Source organism: Spermophilus citellus (genome assembly GCF_964194105.1).
Source record: "Spermophilus citellus genome assembly, chromosome: 8".
NCBI classification, from domain to species: Eukaryota; Metazoa; Chordata; class Mammalia; order Rodentia; family Sciuridae; genus Spermophilus; species Spermophilus citellus.
This window is the reverse complement of record NC_138189.1, coordinates 139,242,479-139,267,811: the sequence shown is the minus strand read 5'-3', so window position 1 is coordinate 139,267,811 and position 25,333 is coordinate 139,242,479. Positions and strand designations below refer to the sequence as shown.

The following is a 25,333-nucleotide window of genomic DNA, read 5'->3' as shown; positions in this document are numbered from 1 at the left end:
AGTTCAGTGTGTGTGTGTATGTATGTGTGTGTGTGATAAACAGGTTTTTTTAGGACTAAGTGAAAAAGAAAAATTATTTAAAAAATTTTTTATCTTCTTCTAAATTTCTATTTTGTAAATGGTGTTTGATCTACTTAATGTGATTAGTGGTTTGTGATTATAATTTTATATGAACCGATCAGAGGTGAAACAGTAGTGTTTGCTCACACACTTTTCTGATGGGGGTGAGAAGGCTACTGACACCACCACTTTGTTGGTAATCTGTGCCCCAGCCTCGGCAGGGGCAGGTGAGTCTTCTTTGTGGCCCTGTGGCCACACCCTCTGGCTGTGTGGGAAGTCGCAGTGCCAAGGGCCTGTGCTTGAGGATCCACATTAGGCAGCTGTCTATCAGTTCTGCTCGTAGCGGCCTTGATTGCATGGACAGTCTTCGCATCTTTGTGGTCGATATCTTGGATTTGATCTTCCCTTGTTTCCTACACAGCCCTGCTCTCCTTCCCCCACAAGAATTTGCCATCTGAAAATCACTTACTTCCTTGAGTGATTCCTCTCGATTCTTTAAAGCTCCAAGGACTTTATAAGAGGAAAAAAAAAATCCCGTTGTGCTGGTTGAGTCATGCTTTGTGAAAATGAGCAATTTATGCCCAGCACGATGCTATGGCAATACTACATTAAGACTTTGCAGAGAACATGTGTCTTTTGAGAATTTTCTTACATGAAAGTATAAATAAAGTCACTTTGCTTTTCATTTCTTTGTTAAGCTTAACAAAATGTCTTCATTAAAAAAGACAATTAGGCTGGGTGCTGTGTCGCATGCCTGTGATCCCAGTGGCTGGGAAGGCTGAGACCGGAAGATTCAGAGTTCAAAGCCAGCCTCAGCAACTTAGTGAGACACTAAGCAACTCAGTGAGACCCTGTCGCTAAATAAAATACAAAATAGGGCTGGAATGTGGCTCAGTGGTTGAGTGCCCCTGAGTTCAATCCCCCAGTACCAAAATACAAAACAAAACAAAACAAAACAAAAAAAAACCAAAACAACAACAAAACCCTCTGAATTCCTCATCTGTTTCTCTTGTATCAAAATGGCAAGAAGGTCCAGTTCTGCTGGTTGGTTCTCACTCAGGAAGACCTCTACAAACCACATTACAGTTCTCTATCAGTCTGAGTTTCCCCATCTGCAAGGTGAGGACAATAATAATACCACCATTTTTAAGTCATAGAACATTTATCATTAAGTCGACTTTTATTGATTGGGTTCAGTGATGCATGCCTATAATCCCAGCAGCTCCAAGGCTGAGGCAGGAGGATCTCAAGTTCCAAGCCAGCCTCAGCAACTTAGCAAGGCCCTAAGCAACTCAGCAAGACCTTGTCTCTAATAAAATATTGCTCAGTGGGTTCAATCCCTGGTACCTCCCCGCAACTGACTTTGATTAATTAAATCCTCTGAGAAGCATAAGTATTCTTCTGCAATTGACAGCCTAGTTTCTAATACAAACTTCTCTACTTTCTATGATTGTATTTTATGTGGCTCCCCATCATCCCCAAATTTAATAGAGCCAGAATCTTTTATGGCCTTATGAATTGACTTTGAATTAGAGGCTGATGGTTCCAGATACTCTTTGTAGCACAAATAGAGCCAACAGGAAGCCAGCAGACTCTGTCTGAGGTTCTGACCAGCTCAGAGAGGCTGGCTCAGCAGAGTCCTGGGGGCTTCTCACAGGCCTTTCCCTCCCAGGGGACCCTCCACCACTGTACAGGCAGAATGCAGATGTGTTCTGAGCCAGACTTCGCCTCTCACCCTTTCCAACTCTTTTTCTTTCCCTAGGGGCTCAGGACTTCTCCCTTCCCACCTGGGAATCTTGGAACTTCCGAAATGGTGGCTGCCTGGCTCCAAGAAGACTCTATTTTGCAAGAAGCTGCCTTGTTCCGCCTTCCGCCCTCAGCAAGTTCTCTTTGTCTGTTAGGGAGTTCTCCCTGGGCTCAGGAGCTTTCAGATGACCTGTGAAGAACTTATGATGGGGAAAAGAAAAAAGGATTGACCCCCAAATAGGAAAATACAATGAATAAAGCAAATTTAAGAAACATTTGGTTAAGCCTACAAACTAAAAATTGTGCTGACATTACTAATTGATAAAAGGTCATAAAATATTCATAAAATAATTACACTTGGAAACAATTGGTGGTAGGTTAGTTATTTCTACTCAAAAGATTTCCAACCAAATACCATGATTGCTTAGAAACTTTGGTTACAGATTAAATGGTTTATTTATAGTTAAATCATTTCAAAGGCAAAATTCTTTTTCTTTTTCTTTTTTTTAATTAGAGCATTATAGTTATGGGTTAATTTTGACCAAACTATACCTGCATGGAATTTGATTTACTCTATTTCAGTCTCTGTTCCCTACTTGTCTCCCTCCCCCCCCCTTCCTATTATTCTTCTTCCTCTACTGGTTTTCTTTTTTGTTTATTTATTTATTCATTTATTTATTTTTGGTACCAAAAATTGAACCCAGGGGCACTTGGACACTGAGCCCCATCCCCAGCCCTAGTCTGTATTTTATTTAGAGACAGAGTCTCACTGAGTTGCTTAGCACCCCACTTTAGCTGAGGCTGGCTTTGAACTCATCATCATCCTGACTCAGCCTCCCAAGAGCCACTGGGATTACAGGCATGGGCCACCACGCCTGGGAAATTTATTTATTTTTGATTGGTACTGTCACATACACATAAAGGTGAAATTCCCTGCAATAAGTTTACATATAAGCACAACATAATTTTGTTAAATTCATTCCAAATTTCCTCCCCTTTCCTGTCTCTCTTCCTGCCCTCTCCATCTCCCCTATATCTTTATGATATTCTCCCCCATCCTTCTTCCCCTTATTTTGCTCTAACTTCTATGTATGAGAGAAAACATTCATCCCTTGACGTTCTGAGTCTGGCTTATTTCACTTAGCACGATGTTCTCTATTTCTACCCATTTACTGGCAAATGGCATAATTTCATTCTTCTTGATGGCTGAGTAAAACTCCATTGTGTATATATGCCACATTTTCTTAATCTGGGCTGATTCCATAATATGGCTATTGTAAATCATGCTGCTACAAACATGGGTGTGGCTATATCACTATAGTATTTTAGTTCTGATTTTAGTTCTTTTGGATAAATACCAAAGAATGGGAGGGCTGGGTCATATGGTGGTTCCATTCCTAGTGTTTTGAGGAATCTTCATACTGCTTCCAGAGTGGCTGCAGTCCTATCAACAACGTATCAGTGCACTTTCCCCCAATCCTTGCCAACATTTATTATTTGAGTTTCTGATCATTGCCATTCTGACTGGAGTGAGATGAAAGTGTAGCTTTGATTTGCATTTCCCTGATTCCTAGAGATGTTGAGAACATTTTTTCATGTATTTGTTGGCTATTTTGTGTTTCTTATTTTGAGAAATGTCTATTTAGTTCTTTCACCCATTTATTGATTGGATTACTTTTTTTTTCCTTTTGGTGTTAAGTTTTTTGAATTCTTTATATATTCTGGATGTGAATCCTTTATCTGACTAGCAACTGGCAAAGATTTTCTCCCATTCTGTAGGTTCTCTCTTCATGCTCTAAATCGTTTCCTTTGCTGTGCAGAAGCCTTTCACTTACTGACTTTTGGTTTTATTTCTTGCATTTTAGGGGTCTTGTTAAGGAAATCTGTGCTGGTGTCTATATGATGGAGTGTTAACCCTATTTTCTTCAAGCAGTTGCAAAATTTCTGGTTTAATTCCTAGGTCTTTGATTCATTTTGATTTGACTTTTGTGCAGGGTGAGAGTTGGGAATCTAGTTTCGTTGTTCTACATATGGATATCCAGTTTTCCTAGCACTCTTTGTTAAAAAGGGTGTCTTTTCTTCAACATATATTTTTGACACCTTTGTCAAGTAGCAGATGCTGTATATTGCTTTGTCTCTGTGTCTTCTTCTCTATTCCATTGGTCTTCGTGTCGACTTTGATACCAATATCATGCTCTTTTTCTTATTACAACTTTGTAGTACAATTTAAGATTGGGTATTGTGATGCCTCCTGCATTGTTCTTCATGCTCAGGATTGCTTTGGTCATTCTTAGTTTCTTACTCTTCCAAATGAATTTTTTAAAATATTTATTCTTTAGTTTTAGGTGGATACAATATCTTTATTTTATTTTTATGGGGTGCTGAGGATCAATCCCAGTGCCTCACATGTGCTAGGTGAGCACTCTACCACTTGAGGCACAACCCCAGCCCCCCAAATGAATTTTTAAGTCTGTTTTTTGCTGCAGTCTGACTGGGCACAAATCACGAGCCACTCAAGCAGGAACAAACTTTATTTCTGAACTCCACCAGCACACTCCACACACGCTCCCCGGGAACTCTCCCGAACGCCACCCACGTGGCTCCTCCAGGAACCCCACACACCAACCGGAACTCTCTCTCCAGGAACTTCCCCAACCATCGCGAACTCCCCAGGCAATCCTCACGAGAACTCCAAAGTATCGGGTGCCCAGGCGGACAGTAAAGGTCTAATATACAATTGAATCAATCCAGCATCATCTTAATGGCTTGCCTCTCAACCAATACTATAGGTAAAATGCCAGAGGCCATTCCGACTGGCTGTGGCTCTCAACAGTTTTTCATAGTTCTTTGAAGAATGTCATTGGTATTTTGATGGGGATTGCACTGAATTTGTATATTGCTTTGGTAATATGGCCATTTTGACAATATTGATTCTGCCTATTAAGAATATGGGAGGTCTTTCCATATTATAGGGTCTTATTCAATTTCTTTCTTCAGTCTTCTATAATTTTCACTGTAGAAATCTTTCACCTCCTTGGGTAGATTAAAGTCCCGAGTTTTTTTTTTTTTTTTTTTTTTTTAATGTTATTGTGAATGGGACGGTTTTCTTGATTTCTTCCTTGGCTGAATCATTGTTGGAATATAGGAAAACTATTGATTCATGGGTGTTGATTTTGTGTCCTGATACTTTGTTGAGTTCATTCATCAGCTCTAGAAGTCTTCTGGTGGAGTTTTTTGGGTCTTCCAGATATCAGATCATGTCATCCCCAGATGGAGATATTTTGACTTTTTCTTTTTCTCTTTGTAACCCTCTAATTTCCTTCTCTTGTCTGATTGCTCTGGATAGTGTTTCAAGAGCTAAATTGAATAGAAGTGGTCTTGTGCCTGATTTTAGAGAAAATACTTTCATTTTTTCTCTGTTCAATATGATGTTGGCTTTGGGTTTGTCGTATACAACATTTATAATGTTGAGGTAAGTTCCTTCTATCTCTAGCTTCTCCAACATTTTTAGCATGAATAGGTGCTAGATTTTTATCAAAGGCCTTTTCTGCATCTTTTGAGATGATCATATGATTCTTGTGCTTAATTCTGTTTAAGTGGTGGATTACATTTATTGATTTGTATATGTTGAGCCAACCTGGCATCCCTAGGATGAAACCCACTTGATCATGGTGTATTATCTTCTTGATGTGTGTTTTGAATAAAGTTTGCTAATATTAAGAATTTTCAGAGGCAAATTATTTATTTTTTTTTCAGAAAAACTGTACAATAATATGGGTCCATTTTGATACTGTTGAGTCTTCCTGCCCAATAATATGGTAAGTCTCTCCATTTATTTAGGTTTTCTTTAATGTCATTCATAATTTTCTTCTAAAAAGAATTTTTGTTTTCTTTTCTTTTCTTTTCTTTTCTTTTTTTTGGTACTGGGGATTGAATTCAGGGGCATTTGACCACTGTGCCACATCCCCAGCCCTATTTTGTATTTTGTTTAGAGACAGGGTCTCACTGAGTTGTGTAGCACCTGGCTTTAGCTGAGGCTGGCTTTGAGCTCCTGATACTCCTGCCTTAGCCTCCAGAGCTGCTGGAATTATAAGCATGAGCCACTGTGCCTGGCTCTAAAAAGATTCTTAAAATTTTTTTCTAAAGTATTTTTTGTTGCTTTTTAAAGGCATCTTTAAGTTTTTTCATTTTCTATTTGCTTGCTGCTGATGTATGGAAATACAATTGATTTTAGTATATTGACAGAGTATTGAGGAGACAAAAGAGACATTTTTAAAAAAGTTTTTATTATTTTTAATTCTTTAGAGATGAGGTGTCAATATGTTGCCCAGGTTGAACGTCATCTTCTGGGCTCATAGGATCCTCCCTCAGCCTCTCAGTCACACCAGCACACCTGTAGCTGTGAAACACTTATTAATTCTAAAGATTTGTTTGTAGATTTCTTTTGATGTTCTATATAAGTAATATCATCTGCAAATAACAACCAATTTTTAAAAAATATTTTCCAATTCCTATTCTTTTTATTTTTTATTTACCTTATGTTGTTCTACTTTACTGGCCAGATGTCCAACATAATATGAAATGGAGTGACGACACAGCAGTCTCTACTACATTCTGCTCTCGGAATTGCTCTCCTACTTTTTAATTTTCCCCAGTAAGTTGGCCCTCCTGATTACTCTTCCTGGAAGTCATCCAGCCATCACGCATGTCCTGGGTTGATACTTGCTTTTCTCACCCCATACTTGTTTAGTGTCCCATTTCCTTTGATGAATCAATAGAAGGTGGAGATTCACCAGGAAGGCTCATTCATTTATTTAATAAATATTGCATGAGTGTCTCCCAGGTTGTAGGCACTGTACAAAGGACTAAAGAGGTAGCAATGAACAAGACAAAGACCATCCCACCATGATGCATATGTATCTTCTAGTGGTAGAAGACAGACAGCTAACAAGTGAACAAATACACACAGTAACTGTGGCTTGGGGATAAGGGATGACAAATGAAACAATATGGGTGATACGCAGAGGGTAAGTGGAGGAACATCTAAGACAGGATGGTCACAGAGGAATCTCTAATGGGGACCTGTGAGTTGTGAGTGCTGAAGTTGGGGAAGGGGGACCCAGGTAAAAGGCTAGAGGAGAATTTGGGCAGAGGAGCCAGCAGATAGCCAAGGAGCCAGGAGCTCACTTGGCGAGTTTGAGGAACAGAAGGTTTGGCTGGAGCACAGTAGGGCAGGGTCGGAGCAGGGAGGGACTGAATGAGACTGTAGAGGCCGAGGGAATCTGGATTTTACTCTCTGATGGAAAGTCATTGAAGGGGCTCAGCAGGGCAATGGCATGATCTGCTTCCCTGTTTAACAGACCAGTGCAGCTGCTGTGAGGAACATTAGCTAGGGGTAGAAGTCAAGAGCAAGTCAGCACAGGCTATTTCCTGCCTCCCAAGCCCCACTGTCTCAGGAAAGAACAGGATCTGGTGGAAAAGCCTAGCTGCAAGAGTTTCTTGGAATGTGAATATTTAAGGCACAGGAAGGCAAGGGGAAAATGTCCTGTGAATGGCTTTTGAATAACCAATCCACAGCGTCTGCAGCTAGGAGTCATCTCCACTGTATCAGAAATGAGCCTACAGAAATAGACTGGACAATTTTTATTTATCTCATTTATAAAGGGCTAAACCATTAAAAAGCACACAGGTTGGTGTTGTAGCTCAGTGGTACAGTGCTTCTTAGCTTATGCTGGGCCCTGGGTTCAGTTGCCACACTGGGAAAAAACAAACATACAAACAACAACAACAACCAAAAGAAAAAAACCCAGCACACAGTTAAAAGAGAAGATCAAGGGCTAGAGTTCAGATTTCCTCCCCCCCCACCCAGTACTGGGTCTGGAACCCCAGGCTTCCTGAATGCTAGGTAAATGTTCTACCACTGAGCTGCATTGCCAGTCCTTTGAAAGAATTTTATTCTTGCCAGGTGTGGAGATGCATGCTTATAATCCCAGTGGCTTGGGAGGCTGAGGCAGGAGGATTGCAAGTTCAAAGTCAGCAAGGCTCTAAGCAACTCAGTGAGACCCTGTTTCTAAATAAAATATAAAAATGGGCTCGGGGGGGGGGGGCTGGGGCTGTAGCTCAGAGGCAAAGCGCTCGCCTGGCATGTGCGGGGCACTAGGTTTGATCCTCAGCACCGCATAAAATAAAATAAAGTTATTGTGTCCATCTATAATTAAAAAAAATTTTTTTTAAACCTTAAAAAAAAAAACGGGCTGGGGATGTGGTTAGTGGTTTAGCACCCCTGGGTTCAATTCCTGGTACCAAAAAATAAAAAGAAAAGGAATTTAATGCTGAGTCAGGGTCTCCCTAAGTTGCCCAGGCTGGTCTTGATTGTGATCCTCCTGTCTCAGCCCCCTGAGTAGCAGGGATTAATGAGTTCATATCTTTTGATCTCAGATTGAATGTGCTCTCTTATTACTTTAAAGCAATAAGAGCCCTGCAAAACGCGGATCTGGTTACACATATCCTGGTGTGTCTACTAGTGACCCTTTCTTGGAACTCTGTGAGCAACATCTATCATGTGTGCAATTATTAAGGCTGGACAGGCACTGAGGGATGCCAGGTCACCAAACTCAACTTTAGAATGAAAAGAAGCCTAAAACAGGAAAAGAAAAAGCAAAGTAATAAGCAGTGTCTTCTATTAAACTAGGAAATATTGTTTCACCAAATAATGATAAAATGGAGAAATATACCCCAAAGGACAGGAAGGACATTCCCCTGGATTCGGGGAACATTGGAGGTAAACATTGGCCTCCTCACCCTCCATTTGTCAGTGGATTATGACAAAGAGCCTAGGCAATTGGCTTTATGATAATGTATCTTAAACTCCTCCAATTCCTTTGTAATGATATTGGGAATTTCAATGAAATTCTACCCAGAAATAATGCTTCATAATGTGATGTATGTGTGTCTCACATACACATTATATATACTTAAGAGATAATAAGTATATTTCATATCTGTCACATGGCACTGTAGGCAGAATGTGGCTCTGTAGATGACTTGAAGTATTTAACTCAAGCAGTGAACCATCTCTTTCATTCATTTCCTTCGTTTAACCAATTTGGAAGAAAGCCTTGCTAAGGAATTGCATACCATAAAACATGCATATGGAGGGCTGGGGTTGTAGCTCAGTTGGTGGAGTGTTTGCCTTGTATGTGTGAAGCCCTGGGTTCGATCCTCAGCACCACATAAAAACAAATAAAAAAAAATTAAAGGTATTGCATTTGCCTACAACAACAACAAAAAATTAAAAACAAACAAAAATCATGTGTATAGAAATTAAATGAGATAACCAATGGGAAGCCCCCAGCAGAAGGTTTGCTGCACCATAAGCATTCAATAGCTTATAGCTATTGTTTGTGCAGAAATTCAAGGAAGGAACTGTGAACTGGATGGGGTGTTTTTGCACCTTGGTGGCTGCTTGCTCAGGGTCACCTGGGAGATGTTCATTACATTGGGAAATCTTCCTTGACTTAGTCCCTTTCCTGGTCCTTAAAGGCTCCCAAACTTTAAGTTTTCAGCCCACTCTGAGCAGCCATGCCTTTTGGGACAGACTCACTAACCAAACTCATAAGACCAATGTTCAGAACCAGAACCCAGTGTAGTCACAAATAGAAGGATGTGATTGTCCCATAAATTGAGGGGCTATGCTGACATGAGCCATAAAACATGAATATATGTTTTATATTCTATATGCATGTTTATGGTATGCAAAAAAATGAAATATTTTCTCCTTGGTGCCGCATTGTCAACCAGAGAATCGCTTGGTGAGCAGGGAATCTGGAACAGAGGCGTTTCCATACATGTAAATGTCATGTTTAATGATACCTGATGTATCCATTTCATAAGAGAGATTAGTTGCCAGGGGGCTCAGGAAATTCAAGGAAGGTAATTGCTTGGATGGAATTAGAACGATAAGGCTTGCCTCTGTGACTCCTGTTTTTCGACATGTTTGTAGCTCATAACCTTTTGGGTTGTAGATAGATATAAAACCTTTATTTTATGTATTTATTTTTATGCGGTACTGAGGATGGAGCCCAGTGCCTCACACCTGTTAGGTAAGTGTTCTACCACTGAACTACACCTGCAGCCCTGGGTTTTCAAATTCTCTCCCTTCCCCCTTCTTCTTCTTCTTCATTTTTTTTTTTTTTTTTTTTATTGTGGAGACTTAAAGACCTGCACAACTCCACCTCTAGTGCTGGGTTTGGTGCCCAGCCCCCACTGCAACACATGGCCAATCCAGTTTGTCCACACCTCCAGCCACTTCCCTCACCTCCTGCATGATTGTGAAGAAAATTCTAAACATTCTCATTGTTTTCAAAGCTATTTATCCAGTCTTGCAGGTTTGAGAGTTGTTTTTTTTCTTTCTCTGGTGAGTTTAGATGTCTTTGCTCAGATCTTAAAATGGCTCCCAGAGAGTGATCTTAAGTTCTTGGGGGGAGGCCAATGTTCTGCCAACAATCACATGGACATTAAGCCGTCTACTTCCACTTACTTTTATCTCTTCATAATCACTTGGGAACATTAGGAGTATCAGTTATGGGTCTGCACTGGAAAGCAAGGATGCCAGTTTTTCTGTGTTCCACCCACGGGACCGCCCAGATCTGCGGACTCTCTGCGAGTGCAGCTCAAGAACGTGTGCATTTAACACACTCCCAGGCGACGCCTCTGCGGCCAGAGTTAGCTAGAGAAGCACCTGGCTGAGGACGTTTTCAGAGATCATTACGGTACATAGGTCACAAGCCTGGTGCAGAGAAACTGGAAAGGAGACTTTTAGAAAACCAAGTGCATTTTTCTAACCCTTCTCTCTCTGGCTCTTGGTGACTCCTCCCTGGGCCAGGGCTCTGAGGCTGATCTCTGCTGTTCCGCGGTGGTGTGCCAGGGCAAAGTGCATGAACTCTGGAAAAGCTCTTGGCCGCTCAGAGGTCACTTGGTCCCTGGTTTCTGGCTGTGCCCCAGCTGTGGGTCTCCACACACACCCAAATGCACACAGGTCAAGGGCTCGAAGCCTTCTCATGTGTAAAGGAATTTCTTTACTGTCTCAATCCTGTGGGTCTCTTTTAGAAATCAGTTTCAGTCCCCGGTGGGGTGGACGCGAATCTCCAGCATACAGCCCACTCACATGGCGAGCCTGAATATGACTCGGTTCATCTCACTCTCCCTATAAAGGTCCTCAAGCCTTCCCTGTTTTGGAGACATTTTCTCTTTCTGTCCCAGATAGGAGCTAAATTCTAGGATCTAGAAGAAACCCAGGAAGTGGTGGATGGTACATTGATTTAATTCCAGATGGTTTGTGCCTGTGATTAATGAAAGAGCAACTTCCTCTGGTGAACCAAGACTCATTCTCCATAAGACACTGACTCATTTAAAAAAAAAAAAGAAAAAGAAAAAGGAGAAGTAATAGGTCAGGAAAGTGCAGAACTGTGTTATTTTAAGACATTTGAACCTATAACCCATATTTTGGCAAACAACTGTGCTAGCCATACAGAATTTAAAGAGCCACATAACTTAAAAAATGCTTTTGTTTTAAAAGATAAACTTTTGTTCAACTTTGTTCAACTTACTTTTACTGCAGTCTCTAAACATACTATTTAACCCTTTTGAAATTGGGATTTATTTAAAAAGTCATGGAAATTGTATGTTCAGTCAGCTACTCAAAGTTCACCCTGATGATAGGAAAGAGCATTAGCCAAGAATTTTTAAATTTCTATTTATTTATTTATTTTTTGGTACCAGGGATTGAATCCAAGGGCACTTAACCACTGAGCCACATCCCCAGCCTTTTTTGTATTTTATTTAGAGATTGAGTCTCACTGAGTTGCTACTAAGCACCTTGCCGTTGCTGAGGTTGGCTTTGAACTTGGGATCCTCCTGCCTCAGCTTCCTGAGCCATTGGGATTACAGGTGTACACCAAGGAGCCAGGCTAGCCAAGAATTTGTTTGTTTTGGGTTTCTTGTTTAGCAGCGCTGGGGACTGTATCCAGGACCTCACATGTGCTTCACCTCCACCCCACTGGTCAAATTTCCACATTTGCTTTTAAAATGTGTTAAATCATCCTCTCCCTATAGCTCTGTTCTCTGTCTTCTTGTAAGAAACAATGTAATAAATTCTTACCACAAGAGGGAGCTGGACCATGAAGAAATTCATGGATTATTTTGGAAACAAAAACTGGAGCGTGGGAGATTGAGGTTAGCCCAGGTGACAGTTTATTTTCACTAAGTGATTACTCCTGTCTTAGAGGCTCAGACCCAAAACCATAGACCTCATGCTTGATTCCTTACTTCCTAATGTAGGAGACATGTCTTTTTCTTTTTTTGGAGCTGGGGATCAAACGCAGGCCTTTGGACAATGCCAGACAGGTGCAGTTCCACCACGCAGATGCACCCCCCAGCCCTGAACCCTGTCTTTTTTTTTTTGGTGGTACTGAGGATTGAACCCCTCAATCCTCTGCTTCTTAAAGGCAGAGACAGTAGAATTTGCTGAGATGTAGGGTCAGGCATTTTTAGATGTAGATCTTATTAAGGTACGATGAGACCAAGATCCGGAGAAGAGTGCCGAGTGAAGACAGTTAATCACAGTTCCTGTGAGGTGGTGGTCTTCTTTGTTACAAAAACCGATTGATTGAGTTGGATTCTCTTTCCTCTTTCCCTCCCTCCCTCCCTCCCTCCTTCCCTCTTTCCTTCTTTCCTCCCTTTCTTTCTCCAGGGACTGAACCCAGGGATACTTTACCAGTGAGCCACATCCCCAGCCCATTTTTTTTTTTAACTTTGAGACATGGCCTTGTTAAATTACTTTGGGCCTAGCTAAATTGCTGAGGCTGGCCTCAAATTGGAGATCCTCATCCTAGCCTCCCAAGTTGCTGGGATTACAGGCGTGTGCCACTGAGCCCAGCTTGGATTTTTATATTTGAAGCTAGAAGCATTCTCATACTTGTAGAAGTAAAAACCTGGTACCAATTGAGATGACTGTTAATCCCCTTTCTCTATACTGTACACTATAAGAGGTGAAGCTCTGAAATCAAATGTTGCCTTTTTTTCTTTTCCTCCCACAGCAAAACAAAACTTTAGGAAAAACACATTTACTGAATTCATCAACATGTTTTGGGGGAGTTAGACAAAAGTTATTTTCTGTAATATTTGGGAGCAGAATCTTAATAAACAACCACAAATCAATCATATGCTGAGTTCAAACTGGATGACTATGCTATGGTTCAAATGTTGTGTTAGAACAGGGCATGCCGATGCACAACTTTAAATCCTAGTGATTCAGCGGGCTGAGGCAGGAGGTTCACAAGTTCAAGGCTAGCTTCAGCAACTTAGCAAGACTCTGTCTCAAAATAAGAAGATAAAAAGGGATGGAGATGTAGCTTGGTGATTAAATTCCCAGCAGCCCCCCCCCCCCAAAAAAAAAAAAAGAAAGGAAAAGAAAAAGAAAACGTTGTATTAGCTTTCCACTGCTGTGACCAAAAGACCTGACAAGAGCAACTTGGAAGAAGAAAAGTGTATTTTGGGCTCATGATTTCAGAGGTTCAGTCCATTTGTCAGCTGACCCCAGAGCTCTGGGCCCAAGGTGAGACAGAACATCATGGCTGAAGGGCATGGTGGAAGAAAGCTGCTCACTTCATGGCAGACGGGAAGCAGAGAGAGCTTGAGCCAGGGATAATATAATCCCCAAGGACCTACTCCTCCAGCCATGCCCTACCTGCCAACACTTACTACCCATTAGTCATGTGATTAATCCATCAAATGGTATTTCAATCATTAGGTCACAGCTCTCATAATCTAATAATTGCACCCATGAACATTCCCGCATCGTCTCACACATGAGCTTCTGGGGAACACCTCACATCCAAACCCAAACAAACGTGTTCCACAAATTTTACGTGTTGTAAACTTGATCCCCAAACTCATATGCTGATGGTTTTTGAAGGTGGGCCCACTGGGAGGTAATTAGGAACAGAGAAGGTCATCAGGGTGGGCCCCAGGAGGGGACTGGTGGTTTTATGAGAGTGGACACACACTTGCCCTGACTGGCCACGTGGTGCCTGTGGCCAGGTCATGATGCAGCACACAGCCCTCAGGGAGTGCTGAGCAGATTCCGGCTCTGTGCTCTCGGACTTCCCAGCTTCCAGAACTATGAGCCAAATAATTGTATTCTCCACAAGTTACCCATCTTAGGTATTTCATCATAGCAACAGGAAATGGAGTAAGATAGCCCACTTCTGAATGGCTGGTGCCTTCACCTGGAGGTGACTGCTGAATGGGCAGGTTGAATGATCGAGGTTTCAGTAACAAGTCTCCCTGGATGGTTACTGACACCAGCAGTGTTTGGTCTAGATCTTCTTCACATGACCTTTCTCTGTAACTCTTGGGCCCACAGGGAAGCTGCCTGATTCACTTTTGAAAGTTTAGCTTCTTAGAATTACCTGGTTTGTATTAAAATTTTAATTCTACACCTCTTTTCCCCCACAGGGAAGGATATCACCGTTGTGGTCTAAGCCATGAGTGCTGGTGGGGACAGACCTGCCTTAAGATCCAGTGTGGGACTTCCCTGTGCAAGCCGAGGAGCTGACCCAAGTCCACTTAGATCATCATCCTTGTTTCTGTTTCCTTTCTTCTGCAGAAGGAGGAGTGATGAGATCAAGGACTGGGCAATGGAAGGAGCCAGGAGAGCAGTTATGTCCTCTTCCAGGTGAGGCCTAACTGAGTCTCAGGTTGCCTGACCCAACTCCCTGAGGTTAACTGCTTTGGGGTCCTGGTGACCCAGCCAAGAAGGAAGCACTGTTTCGACTCTCTGTCGTTGGCTTTTGTGTTTTGGGAATAGTGGAGGGGATGGTTTAGAAATGTAGATTGTGAGTGGGCAGGAATAAGTTCCTGGGTTCTTCACCCCAAATGCCTCATAAGATTGCCAAAATCTCCTGCAATGTCTGACCTTTTTAAGATATCTTCCGTAAGCCATGAGTTGAAGCTTTTTAGCTTTCAGATAAGTTTCCTTAACACTTATGTATTCACTTCTGGTGCTGCGGCTAATGATTCAAGATTCATGAGTATTTGGGGACTCAGCTACTTCCTTCCCCTCCTGCTCTCCTCCTCAGATCTTACTGCAAAGCTTTGAAAGTGGAAAAGGCTGAAGAGCATTTTTAAACAATTTGTAATGTAAAGTTTTTAGTAATTTAGTTGCAGGACAATAACATTGTTTTTTCAACCAAAGAAAGACAAAGGCGGATGATTGTATATTTTGTTTAATACTTGCATTGTTTCTATAGCGCAATTATAGCAATCTTTAAATTTACTTTTCATTACAAATATTTGTCAAGTTTTGTTTCAGAAACATTTTTCCTACTCTCTTGCACATGCACCCAGACACGCTACAAAAAATTCATTCATAACACAGTAAGGGCAAACATTACTCATGTAAACATCTTCCATTAATTTCCCATAATTTAAAAAAATCATAGAATTATAGATATTGAATAAGGCTCATAGATTTTGTTCAAATTCCACAAAAGACCAAAGATGCTTCTTAACTGAGATGGGGTTGACTTTTGGTTGCGGCGAATGCCGGAAGCATCCCCCTGGCTTCCACTCCTTAAACATACCTCACAACCTAAAAAATGCATTTTTAGGAGAAAAAGAGAACAGAGAGGAAAAACTTTTAAAGTAGGGAGCTCAGAATCATGGACATAACTTTCTTATACCATAAGCAGGCATTTATGTCATCCCTGTCATTTCTCCATACAGCAATCAAGATTAAGTAGAGTAACCCCGAAATGTAACCAAGTAGATCTGTTAGGAGACATTGGCATGTGTGTTCATATTGCTAGTATACACAGTGAAAATTTGTCATGTTTATATTTCATTATATCCAGGACCAAAATGAACAAGAACAAAACAACCCACTCAAGTCCAATGTCACTATAAAGGATTTTTTTTTCCCCCCAGTAACTCAAGAGTCAGGGGGCTGGGAGGTATGCCTAGGGATGGGAGTGGTCTTGATATTTGGATGACTTCTAACAACTGCGAGTAAAGTCACAGAGGAAGCAAGGATTCCCGTTATCCGAGGACGTCTCTCTCTCTGGTTGGAAGTTTGGTGCTGGGGTGCATAGTCTTCCAGAGCTGAGACAGGGAATGGGCTGTGCTGAGAAATACGCCCCTGGCCGGCGGCTGCCTTCCCCTCCCTCCCTGGGAGGTGGAGGTCAGAAGGCAGGGATCGCTGGCAAAACCGTGAAGTCCCACCCTGGGGTCTGAGCCCCAACTCCACTGAGGGCAGCCTCCCTGACATTGTGACTAGGCAGTAGGGGTGGCGGTTGGTGGCCGGGCTTCACCCGGCCAGGTCTGGCTTCTGATTCTGCTGCCCTGCAAAGAAATTGTGCTCCGGATACTGCACCGGTGTCTCGAATGCCCCGGGTTGGCTCCCGGGCCCCTAGTGAGTCACTGAAAGGCGGACACACCTTCATTAGCACCAAACTAACCACCAGGAAGCGGCGGAGGCACTGGCGAAGCCTACGGGGCTCTCTCCGGACAGACCGACAGACGGACAGACCGACAGACGGACAGACCGACAGGAGGCTGCCTCGGTCAGAGTCGTGCGTAGGCTTTTTGATTTTTAAAAATCAAAATTGATCTGCATTATATCTCAATAGACTCAGATAATTCTCACCAAAATTTTTTGTAATGTGTTTAAATAGCACTGGAATAATTCAACTTCATTTAAATATATTCATTCTACCATGAAAATATTTCATACAAACATCTATTTACATACAAACACATCAAAATTTGTGAAAAGGGTTTCCACCCCCATGGTTGTATGGCTTGAAATCGTTTCATTGCTTTGAATATGTACGCACACATTTGGCAAAAGAAAAAAAAATTAAATTTAGAATTTAAAAAAAAACCAACCCAAAAACCTGACACCAAAGCTCCAAATTCCTCAAGGAAAGATCCAAGAAAAGAAACAATCTATTGAGGTACCTCAAGTACATGTAAATTTAATATATTTTGTGAACCTTTGATCTGTGGCAAATTAACATTACAACTATCCATCTTGCAACACAGTTTTGCTTGTTTTTCTACAACAAAAGATGTCTGGATTCTAAATCACTACTCTTAACACAGAACTTGAGGCAAGGGTTTGAAAACAAAACAGAGAACTCTGTCTTCTTGGAGGATTTTAAATGCATTTTGCACTGAGTGATTTAATTTTTTACACATTAAATGAAAATAACTAAAAGTGCCACATACTGTCTCACTAAGACAACCCTTTACTTCACTGTTCACAATTAATGCAATTTTATTTTTTCCGCAGTGCTGGGGATGAAACTCAGGGCCTCAGACTTCCTAGGCACATGCTGTGCCACTGAGCTAGTCCCCAGCCCAGTGAAATCTTCTTTTGCTACAATTAAATGTTGCAAATGGTTATATTTGACCTTGTTGGCTATTTCAGGTTATTCATGATGAGGAAATAGTTTTTCAAGTTTGATCAACCTACAGGGCAAAGAGGTTGAACTCTATTCCCAGATAGGTCCAAAGAGATCTTGAAAAACGAGTTCCCTTCTCAGGTGCTCAGGAAGACCAGGGGTGAAGCTGGTTAAAATCAGAATAGGTACTACAAAGCTCAAGTCCTCCTCAGCGGTCACTGTTAATTTCACCATTTCTTTGTGTCAGAAATTCAATCCTCCCCGTTGCTCTTGTTAGTCCACACAAATGCCAATTTGGGGACATGCTCTTACAGATTAGTTCCTATTCCTAACTCTAACACAAGATAATATTCATAATAGAAAAGATGCTAAGGCAAGGTCTAGTCATGCAGGGATTGGCTTGAGAGCTCTGAGTGAATCCCCTTGACCCCAGGGTGTCATGCACACACAGGTGCTGGCTCTTTTGGGAGAGCACAAGTCCTTATTCTGCACCATATGTGGGAGATACTATGCTAAGGCCACTTGATTCGGTTGCTTCCTATGTTCTTTTGTAAAGCATGTAAAAAGCAGAAAAATACATTCTGAAGCTTTTCCACTTTGGTTCAACCAAGGAGCAAACCCCTACCTCCTCAACAGTGAATTCTTCATGGAACCCCCCCCCCCCATCAACTTCTTCACCTACCTACCAACACAGTGAATCTCCACCCCCTGAGTGCCAACTGTGACAGTCAGAAGTTTGGGGGAGAGAGAGGGAGAGAGAGAGAGAGAGAGAGAGAGAGAGAGAGAGAGAGAGAGAGAGAGAGAGAGAGAGAAGGAAAGAGAGGGAGGGAGGGAGGGAGGGAGGGAGAGAGAGAGAGACAGACTAGTAAGAGAGGAGAGGCTCTCTGCATGGAGAAAGAGATGGGCTGGCGCTATCATTCCACACGGAAGCCCAGGCAGTTCTCATGCACGGAGAGGGAAGAGGAAAGAGACACAAGAGCTAGAAGACAGGTGAGTATGAGAAGAGGGAGAAAGACACAGAGAGATTTCCTCTTTCCTCTGATTTGTTGCAAGGTCACAGACAACCGCTAGGTTTTAAACCCAGAATGTGAGCATTCACTGATGTGGAGAATTGATTATCTGGTTAATCAATTAACTTACAACTCTCCAATCCCATTTATCCAAAAAAATATATATTTAAAAAAATCCCATTTGAATGGGATAAGAATAGCCCTTTAGAATAGAAATGATACCCCACTGAAACCACCCTCAGGCCCACCCATCCTCAGGCACGAAATGACTGAGCCAGCTGTGAGGAGGCATGACCTGCATTCTCTCCTCCAGCCCAGGTTTCACTGCCCAAGGTCATGACAGGGTGGATGAAAGCCATCTTTCTCCTGAAGACAGTCACTCACTTTGGGACACATTTAAATTAAAGCACCTATCAAAATACAAATCCAGAGCCTTGGCCCACCTGTCACAGTTCACAGACCAGTCTCTTTCTACAGAATAGAAGCAATCCTATCCTGGTGCCTTTCATCTAAAAACTCTATTGGGAGATCTTTCTGGAAGCCTGACAACTTCCTCTCCTGTGGGAACTGGCAGCTCAAGCTCATAAACAGGGATCCAACTGGATTCTCCGAAAACCACTGCCATCTAGCTGCAGAGGAGGCAGCTAGATGTTCCAGGAAGCCTGTCCTTGCAAAGAGAAGAGCAGCCCTGTCATTCACTGTCCTGGGGGTTGAACCCTGAGCCCAGAGGCCGCCTCAACCAAAAATCGGGAGCAGCCCCGAATCAAGCACTTTTGTCAAAGGTTTGGTGAGAACAACGTGTCACTGACAACCAACAGGGAACTTCCTCTGCCGGGTTCCTCACTCTCTCCCACTCCAGCAAGCACATCTCATCTGCTGGAGCTCTCTGCACAACTTGGAAGGCATTAGCTTTCAAGACCAAACCGACAGAGGTGACAGGTGGCACAGCTGACAGCTGCAGACTGGCACAACTGCTGCTCCCAGGCCTTCCAGCCACCTCATCTGTCCAGGCGGCTAAAGAAGACAGAGCCATGGCATGTGATGAGGGGGCTTATCAAAAATGACAGCTCTCAGAATTCACTCAGAGCAACCCCAGTTATGTTACAGATCTAATATGCTAAACTAAAAAACAGGGTTTTTTTTTTTCCTTATTTCTGTAGTGGTGATTATACATGGCTTGTGAAATGGCTGAAATGCTATCAATAATGCTTTTAAAGTATGCAGGTGTGAACTCTTAGCTTACAGGTAAGTGCTTTGAAATTACAACGAGGAAGGGTTTTAGCATTAAGGTTTGATTTGTACCTAGTGATCAGTATGTCTGCTTTCATAGTACTGATTTAAAATAAATTTTTGAATTCTGCGTTAGAATTCAAGTTTTCTGTTTGACTTCTGAATTCAATGCACTGGGCACCCCAAGCTAGGCTGTGCTAGGTTATGTACATGTAATGTGTACCCAGGGAGAAAAAAGAGTAGCTAGCACTATTGAAGATATTGCAAAATTGCCACAGTTACTGCTTGGAAATAACTAATTTTCCTCTCTTCTTTCTGAAAGTATATATTACAACTCTTCCATAACTTAATGCAAACAAAGCAAATTCATTTCTTCTCACATCTGAAAGCAAAGATATCTTTGTTTACATGCGAGAATAATAATTCTATAGTAATATCCTGGCCTTAGGAGCCAGTACTTATATTAGGACATAATAATGAAATAATGATATAGAAAGAACCAGAGAGACGTACACATTGCCACGGATGCAGAATCCATGTGGAAGTTTCTCCTGTGAAGGGCATCTATGATAGGGAATGAGAGGAGTAACTCAAGTGGGCTTCTGTTCACTAGGAAAAGAAACAAAGCCATTCTATTGCAAGATACAGATCAAAGGTTAAAAGGCAAATTATCCTACATTGAGAGAATAAAGATGTCGTCGTTCTCTACTCCAGCACGGCACAAAGGCAAGCGTAACGACAGTTTGCTTTGGCCGTAGGAAAAACATCATGGAAAACCCCCGACAAAAAAATGACTGAAAAAAAAAAACCCCTTTCCCTTTTTCAGTCTAATCATTTGGCATCTCTGAACGTGGTACAGGTTTAGACTTGAACCACCAAAGTACATGGTGTTGTCTGTGTCGGCGCTCGGCAAGACCTCTCAGTAAGACGTTGTTGCAAGGCTAGCTAATTTTAAATCTGGTATGAGTAATACAGTCAAACCTAGTTAGTATGCGAGAAAGTCGTTGCTAACGCAGGGTGAGAGGATGTGATGTCACAGCATGAGCAGTCCCTGGTTGTCCCATTGTTGGATAAACGTAGTGCATAGATCCAAGTTTCTATTCCAGGTCTCTGGACTCCGGAGCCAGGCCTTTCACTTTTGCTGGGTGGCCTGGAAGGCCTTCAGCTCCACCTGGTACCACTCGGGGGCTTCAGGCCCGCTCTTTCCAGGAGGGCTGTGGTCATAGCCGTAGGCAACTGTGAGCTCCTCGTCGGCCTCCACTGCTCGCAGGGTGCGGATGCATTTGATGGGCCCGAAGCGGGGGTGGACAAACCTAGACATCAAGATGCACACGGTCATGCCAGGGCCAGACCTGGGAGGGACAGGCAAAGGCCAGCGAGGGCCAGTGCAGATGAGCCCATGTGCTCTTGCCTGGGCACCGCTGGAGGGCACTGGAGGTGCACGCACAGGTCAGCCAGCTTCTGCTTCACCTGAGTGCTCATTAGACTAGAGCATCTCAGCCATGCCTAGACATAGGTGGGAATGTGCATTTAACAACACCTGGAGATTCACTGGCATATTCAAGTTTGAAAAGCACTGCTTTATCTTCCATTTTGAGCATATTGGGCACTCTATTTTTTTTGGGGGGGGGTACCAGAGATGGAACCCAGGGATGCTTAACTACTGAGCCACATTCACCATCCTTTTTATTTTGAAACAGGGTCTTATTTAGTTGCTTAGGGCCTCGATAAGTTGCTGAGGCCGACCTTGAACTTGTGACCCTCCTGTCTCAGCCTCTTTATTTGCTGGGTTACAGGCATGTGCCACTGCACTGGGCTATGGCACTCTGTATTTCTAAAGCAACAATCAGGGTCAACAACAAAAACCTGTCCTTAAAGAAAAGTGAGATCCCGTGCAGCTTCCCACAGTTCAGCTCACTGCCTGGTAGCATCAGGCTCCTTGGCTATTTCTCAAGCAGAAAGAAGGCTTGATCAGATTGCTTTTTTGGAATTGTAAGGACAGCCTTGTGGCTTTTCAAAAGCAAAAAAAAAAAAAACAAAACAAAACAAACAAACAAAAAAAAAAACAAAACCCCCATTTGTATTGTTCCCTATCCATAGAGAGGAAGTATTACTTTCTAGCATAAGAATAGATGAAGATTTCTTCCCAAGAGGGAAGTCTAGACCTTTCTGCCTACCTGTTTCTTCCATATTTCCCTTGGTGGGAAGCATCCTGTGAAGGGAACAATATCTCCTCCTAGTAAAATCCTCTCAGAACCAGAAGTGGGGTTAACACTCTATAATCACTTGCCACAGGTTCCCACCACTGTTCACCTGCCCAGCGCCCTGCACAACAGGTGCATAAATAAGTAATGGACTTAGCTCCCCTGACAGTTGCTGAAAGGGATCTAAGACCAACATGGCCAGAGAGCAATCTGTTTTATTTTTATATGCATTTGGCCAACTCAATCTCATTCACTTATAGTCATATGTTAAACAAAGGGCCCTGAGTTGGGGTGCACATGATAGTTTGGCTGACTCCCTCTGTTGGTGGTGGAGATAGGAGCATCTGAGGTTTGGGGCTATCTTCCATGTGGAATAAAAAGGAGCAACCTCTACCTCACACCAAAGGGGACTCAATGTCCTACCAGAGCTGACACCAGAGTCTCCTGACCCCAGGTTAAATGTCCCTTTTATGAAACATCACGAACATCTCTTTTATGATAAAATACTATTTCACCAAAGGGATGCTTAACTTGGGGTCAAAAGACTCTGTTGATAGTCCTGGGTCCACACATATTACTGGGTCTTCTTGGAAACTCTACCTTGTATTTCTCTCTCTCTCTCTCTCTCTTTGGTGGTGGTGCTGGGGATTGAACCCAGGGCCTTGTGCATGTTAGGCAAGCACTCTATCAATTGAGCTATACCCCCAGCCCCTCCACCTTGTATTTCTGAATCCCACTTTCTTAATCTATAAAATCATAATGATACTAGTAAGACTTACCCTATGGGGTCATCATGGTGACAAAATGGGGTCACACATAGAAAGCACCCCACACAAATCCTGGTACAATAGAGGACTTGACTAATATTAGTTACTGTGTGTGTGTGTGAGTATGCCTATGTGTGAACTTGTGTGTGAATGTGCGTGTGTGTATGAGCATGTGTAAGCATGTAAGCACACAGTAGTATCAGATTGTGTCCATCACAAAGGAGATGCCTGCACCAGGGATTGAGGAATTCCTTGTTAAAAAATCACAACTTTGTAAATTAAAATGTTCATCATAATTTCCATCATGTTCTTTCAGGATGAAGGAAAAAACTGCACTCCTGAACTAGAGCTCTGATTAATCTTCTGACCCACTGAAAAAATCCTGGGTTGCCTTTTCCTGGCCTATAGGGTTTCTATAATCCTCTTGTATTTCCATTCTCCTGCTCATCATCATTGTTTTCAGAGTAGATAATGGGCAGATTGAAAAGAAGGAACTTATTTCAGTGTTGATCCTCTTGGAGAGGGCATTCCCAACCCCTGGGCCTTCCTGATCTGCATTTCCTGGTCTGAAATCTGGACAGTAATACAAGTGGGCTCTTGAATTCCTGGGCTGATCAAATGAGAAAATGCATGAAAATCACCCAAAGTGAGGATTAGGGTGTGGCTCAGTGATAAAGTATGTGCTTAGCTTGTGTGAGTCCCTGGGTGTGATCCCCAGCACCACCACCACCACCAAAAAAAAAAAAAAAAAAAAGTACCCAGAGTAGTTACTGACCATTTTCAGATGCATGCTTGGCCATCAACCCAAACCTCTGTGCCAAGCAGTTTGACCCCTGTCCACATGTTACCTATATTTACAGCTAGGAAAGATCTTGTCTGTGTCCATTTGACATTTTGTGCCTGGTTACATTTAAAACAGCTTAGGAAAGTGGTGTTGTTTTACTTATATTAAAGTGTATGTAACAATACCAGTGTTGGGAAATAAATGAATGCTATGAATTGCAATTTGAATGTTACATTTGATTAGTATTCAAGTAGTCCTCCCCTGACCCCGAATAACTAAGGTTTGATCACACTGAGTTTGCACACCAACCAACCAACCAACAACCAAAGCAAAACCTGAAGAATGGGTTGGGAATGTGGCTCAGTGGTGGAGAGTATGCCTAACAGGTATGAAGCCCTGAATTCCATCCCCAGTTAAAAAAAAAAAAAAAAAAAAAAAAAAAAAAAAAAAAAAAAAAAAAAAAAAGCCCTTCCGAGTAAAGAGACTTGCATTTTTGCATTTGCACCAATAGAACTTTCTCTTGTCTCCTGTGCTCTCTTCCTTCTGGTGAGAAAAATCATGTCCTTGCAATAGAATCATAGAGCTAGTTTGTTTTAAAGGAGTGGTCTCAGTGGCATTTATGATGGTTAGTTCCCATGCTTTAGGGGCCTTGTTGTTTCACTGTGTGCAGCTTGGGGTGATGCTTTGGCTAATGCACTGGCCATGAAAGCCTTGCTGTTAATAACAGTGTCAGTTTCATTTCACTTGACACATGTCCTTTGCCATTTCTGCCGCTCTTTGAACAGAAATTGTAGCTCCAGTGCTTGTTATTGGCTGCCAAAGGGAGCAGATTACTGCCAGAATGATTTTTTAAGCCATCTCAGGGATGCAAGAGGAGACATTCCTGAGGAACCTTCAACTCTTGGCAATTTCCCTGCACATGAACTGCCTACGATCTGCTCTTGCTTATGCTAATAACCTGGGTGACCTGAGGAGCTGCAGTTATAATGAAGCAGAAAAGGTCAGGAGCAGCTCACTGGCTCCCAGGAAAAGCTGGCAGGCTCAGGTCAAGCTCAGGAGGCAATAGAGAAGCCCAGCTGTATCCTTCAGAGAACAGTCAGAGATGCTTGGCTTTGGGAAGAGGACATTTGGGGGCTTGTGAAAGCTGCTAAAATATTTGCAGCGCTATCATGTAGAAGAGAGAGTGACAGATTCCACAGGAAAGAGACAATTAGGACGGAGAGCTGAATATTATAGGAAAACCCATTTAGGCTCAATAAAAGAAACCTGCTAGTCCTCAAAACCCAAAGGCAAATTTCATGCTGTCTCTTTCAATTGCCTTTGTGGATAACAGTAAGCTCCGCACCAACGGAGGTTTCCAAGAAGAGAGTCAACGAGCAGATGGAAGGGCAGGCTTGAACACCAAGGGGGACAGGGTATTTGACTTTTTAAAATACAGCTTTGTTAATATATAATTCACGCACATAAGATTCACCATTTTAAAGTAGTCAATTCTGCGGTATTTAAATATTCACAAAGTTGTGAATCGATCACCATCATCTGATTTTGGAAATTTAATTGCCCTCAAATGACACCCCACTCCCATTAAGCAGTCACTCCTTAGGTGACCTCCCAGCCCCAGGCAGCCACTAGTCTACTTTCTGTCTCCATGGATTTCTCCCTTTGGACATTTCATACAAATGGAATCACCCAATATGTGGCCTTGGTGACCTGATTCTCCCATTTGGCGTAATGCAGCTAACTCTCATCACACTGTGGCAGGTGTCAGTACTTCATGCCTTTTTATTATCAGATAATTGGGGCTCTGATTTTATGGTGCTCTTCTATGAAACTTCATGCCCTTGGCGTAGGATTTTATTTCTCTCTTCCTTTCACATCATAAAAAGGGTTTCCTAACTTTCTCCATTGTACAGAGTAATTTCAGATAATCCTAAATTTTTTATTTTATCCTTTGTGTTTTTTTGCATTGCTGGGGTTCAAACCCAGGGCCTTATGCATGTTAGGCAGGTGCTCCATCACTGAGCGACACCCCCAGCCCCAAGTGAGAAAACTGAAGGACAAAAGGGCA

General features: G+C 42.3%; 1 protein-coding gene across 1 annotated transcript in view; it reads right to left on the bottom strand.

Annotated features, from left to right (window-relative positions):
* Positions 1-15,074: 15,074 nt before the first annotated feature.
* The window catches only part of SETD7 (SET domain containing 7, histone lysine methyltransferase), a 49,129-nt gene continuing 38,870 nt past the window's right edge, over positions 15,075-25,333 (bottom strand). Inside the window, exon 8 of the mRNA XM_081304783.1 lies at positions 15,075-20,823. Within this exon, the coding sequence (XP_081160909.1) occupies positions 20,643-20,823 (181 nt within the window). The 3' untranslated portion in view covers positions 15,075-20,642. The remainder of the gene's footprint in view (positions 20,824-25,333) is intronic.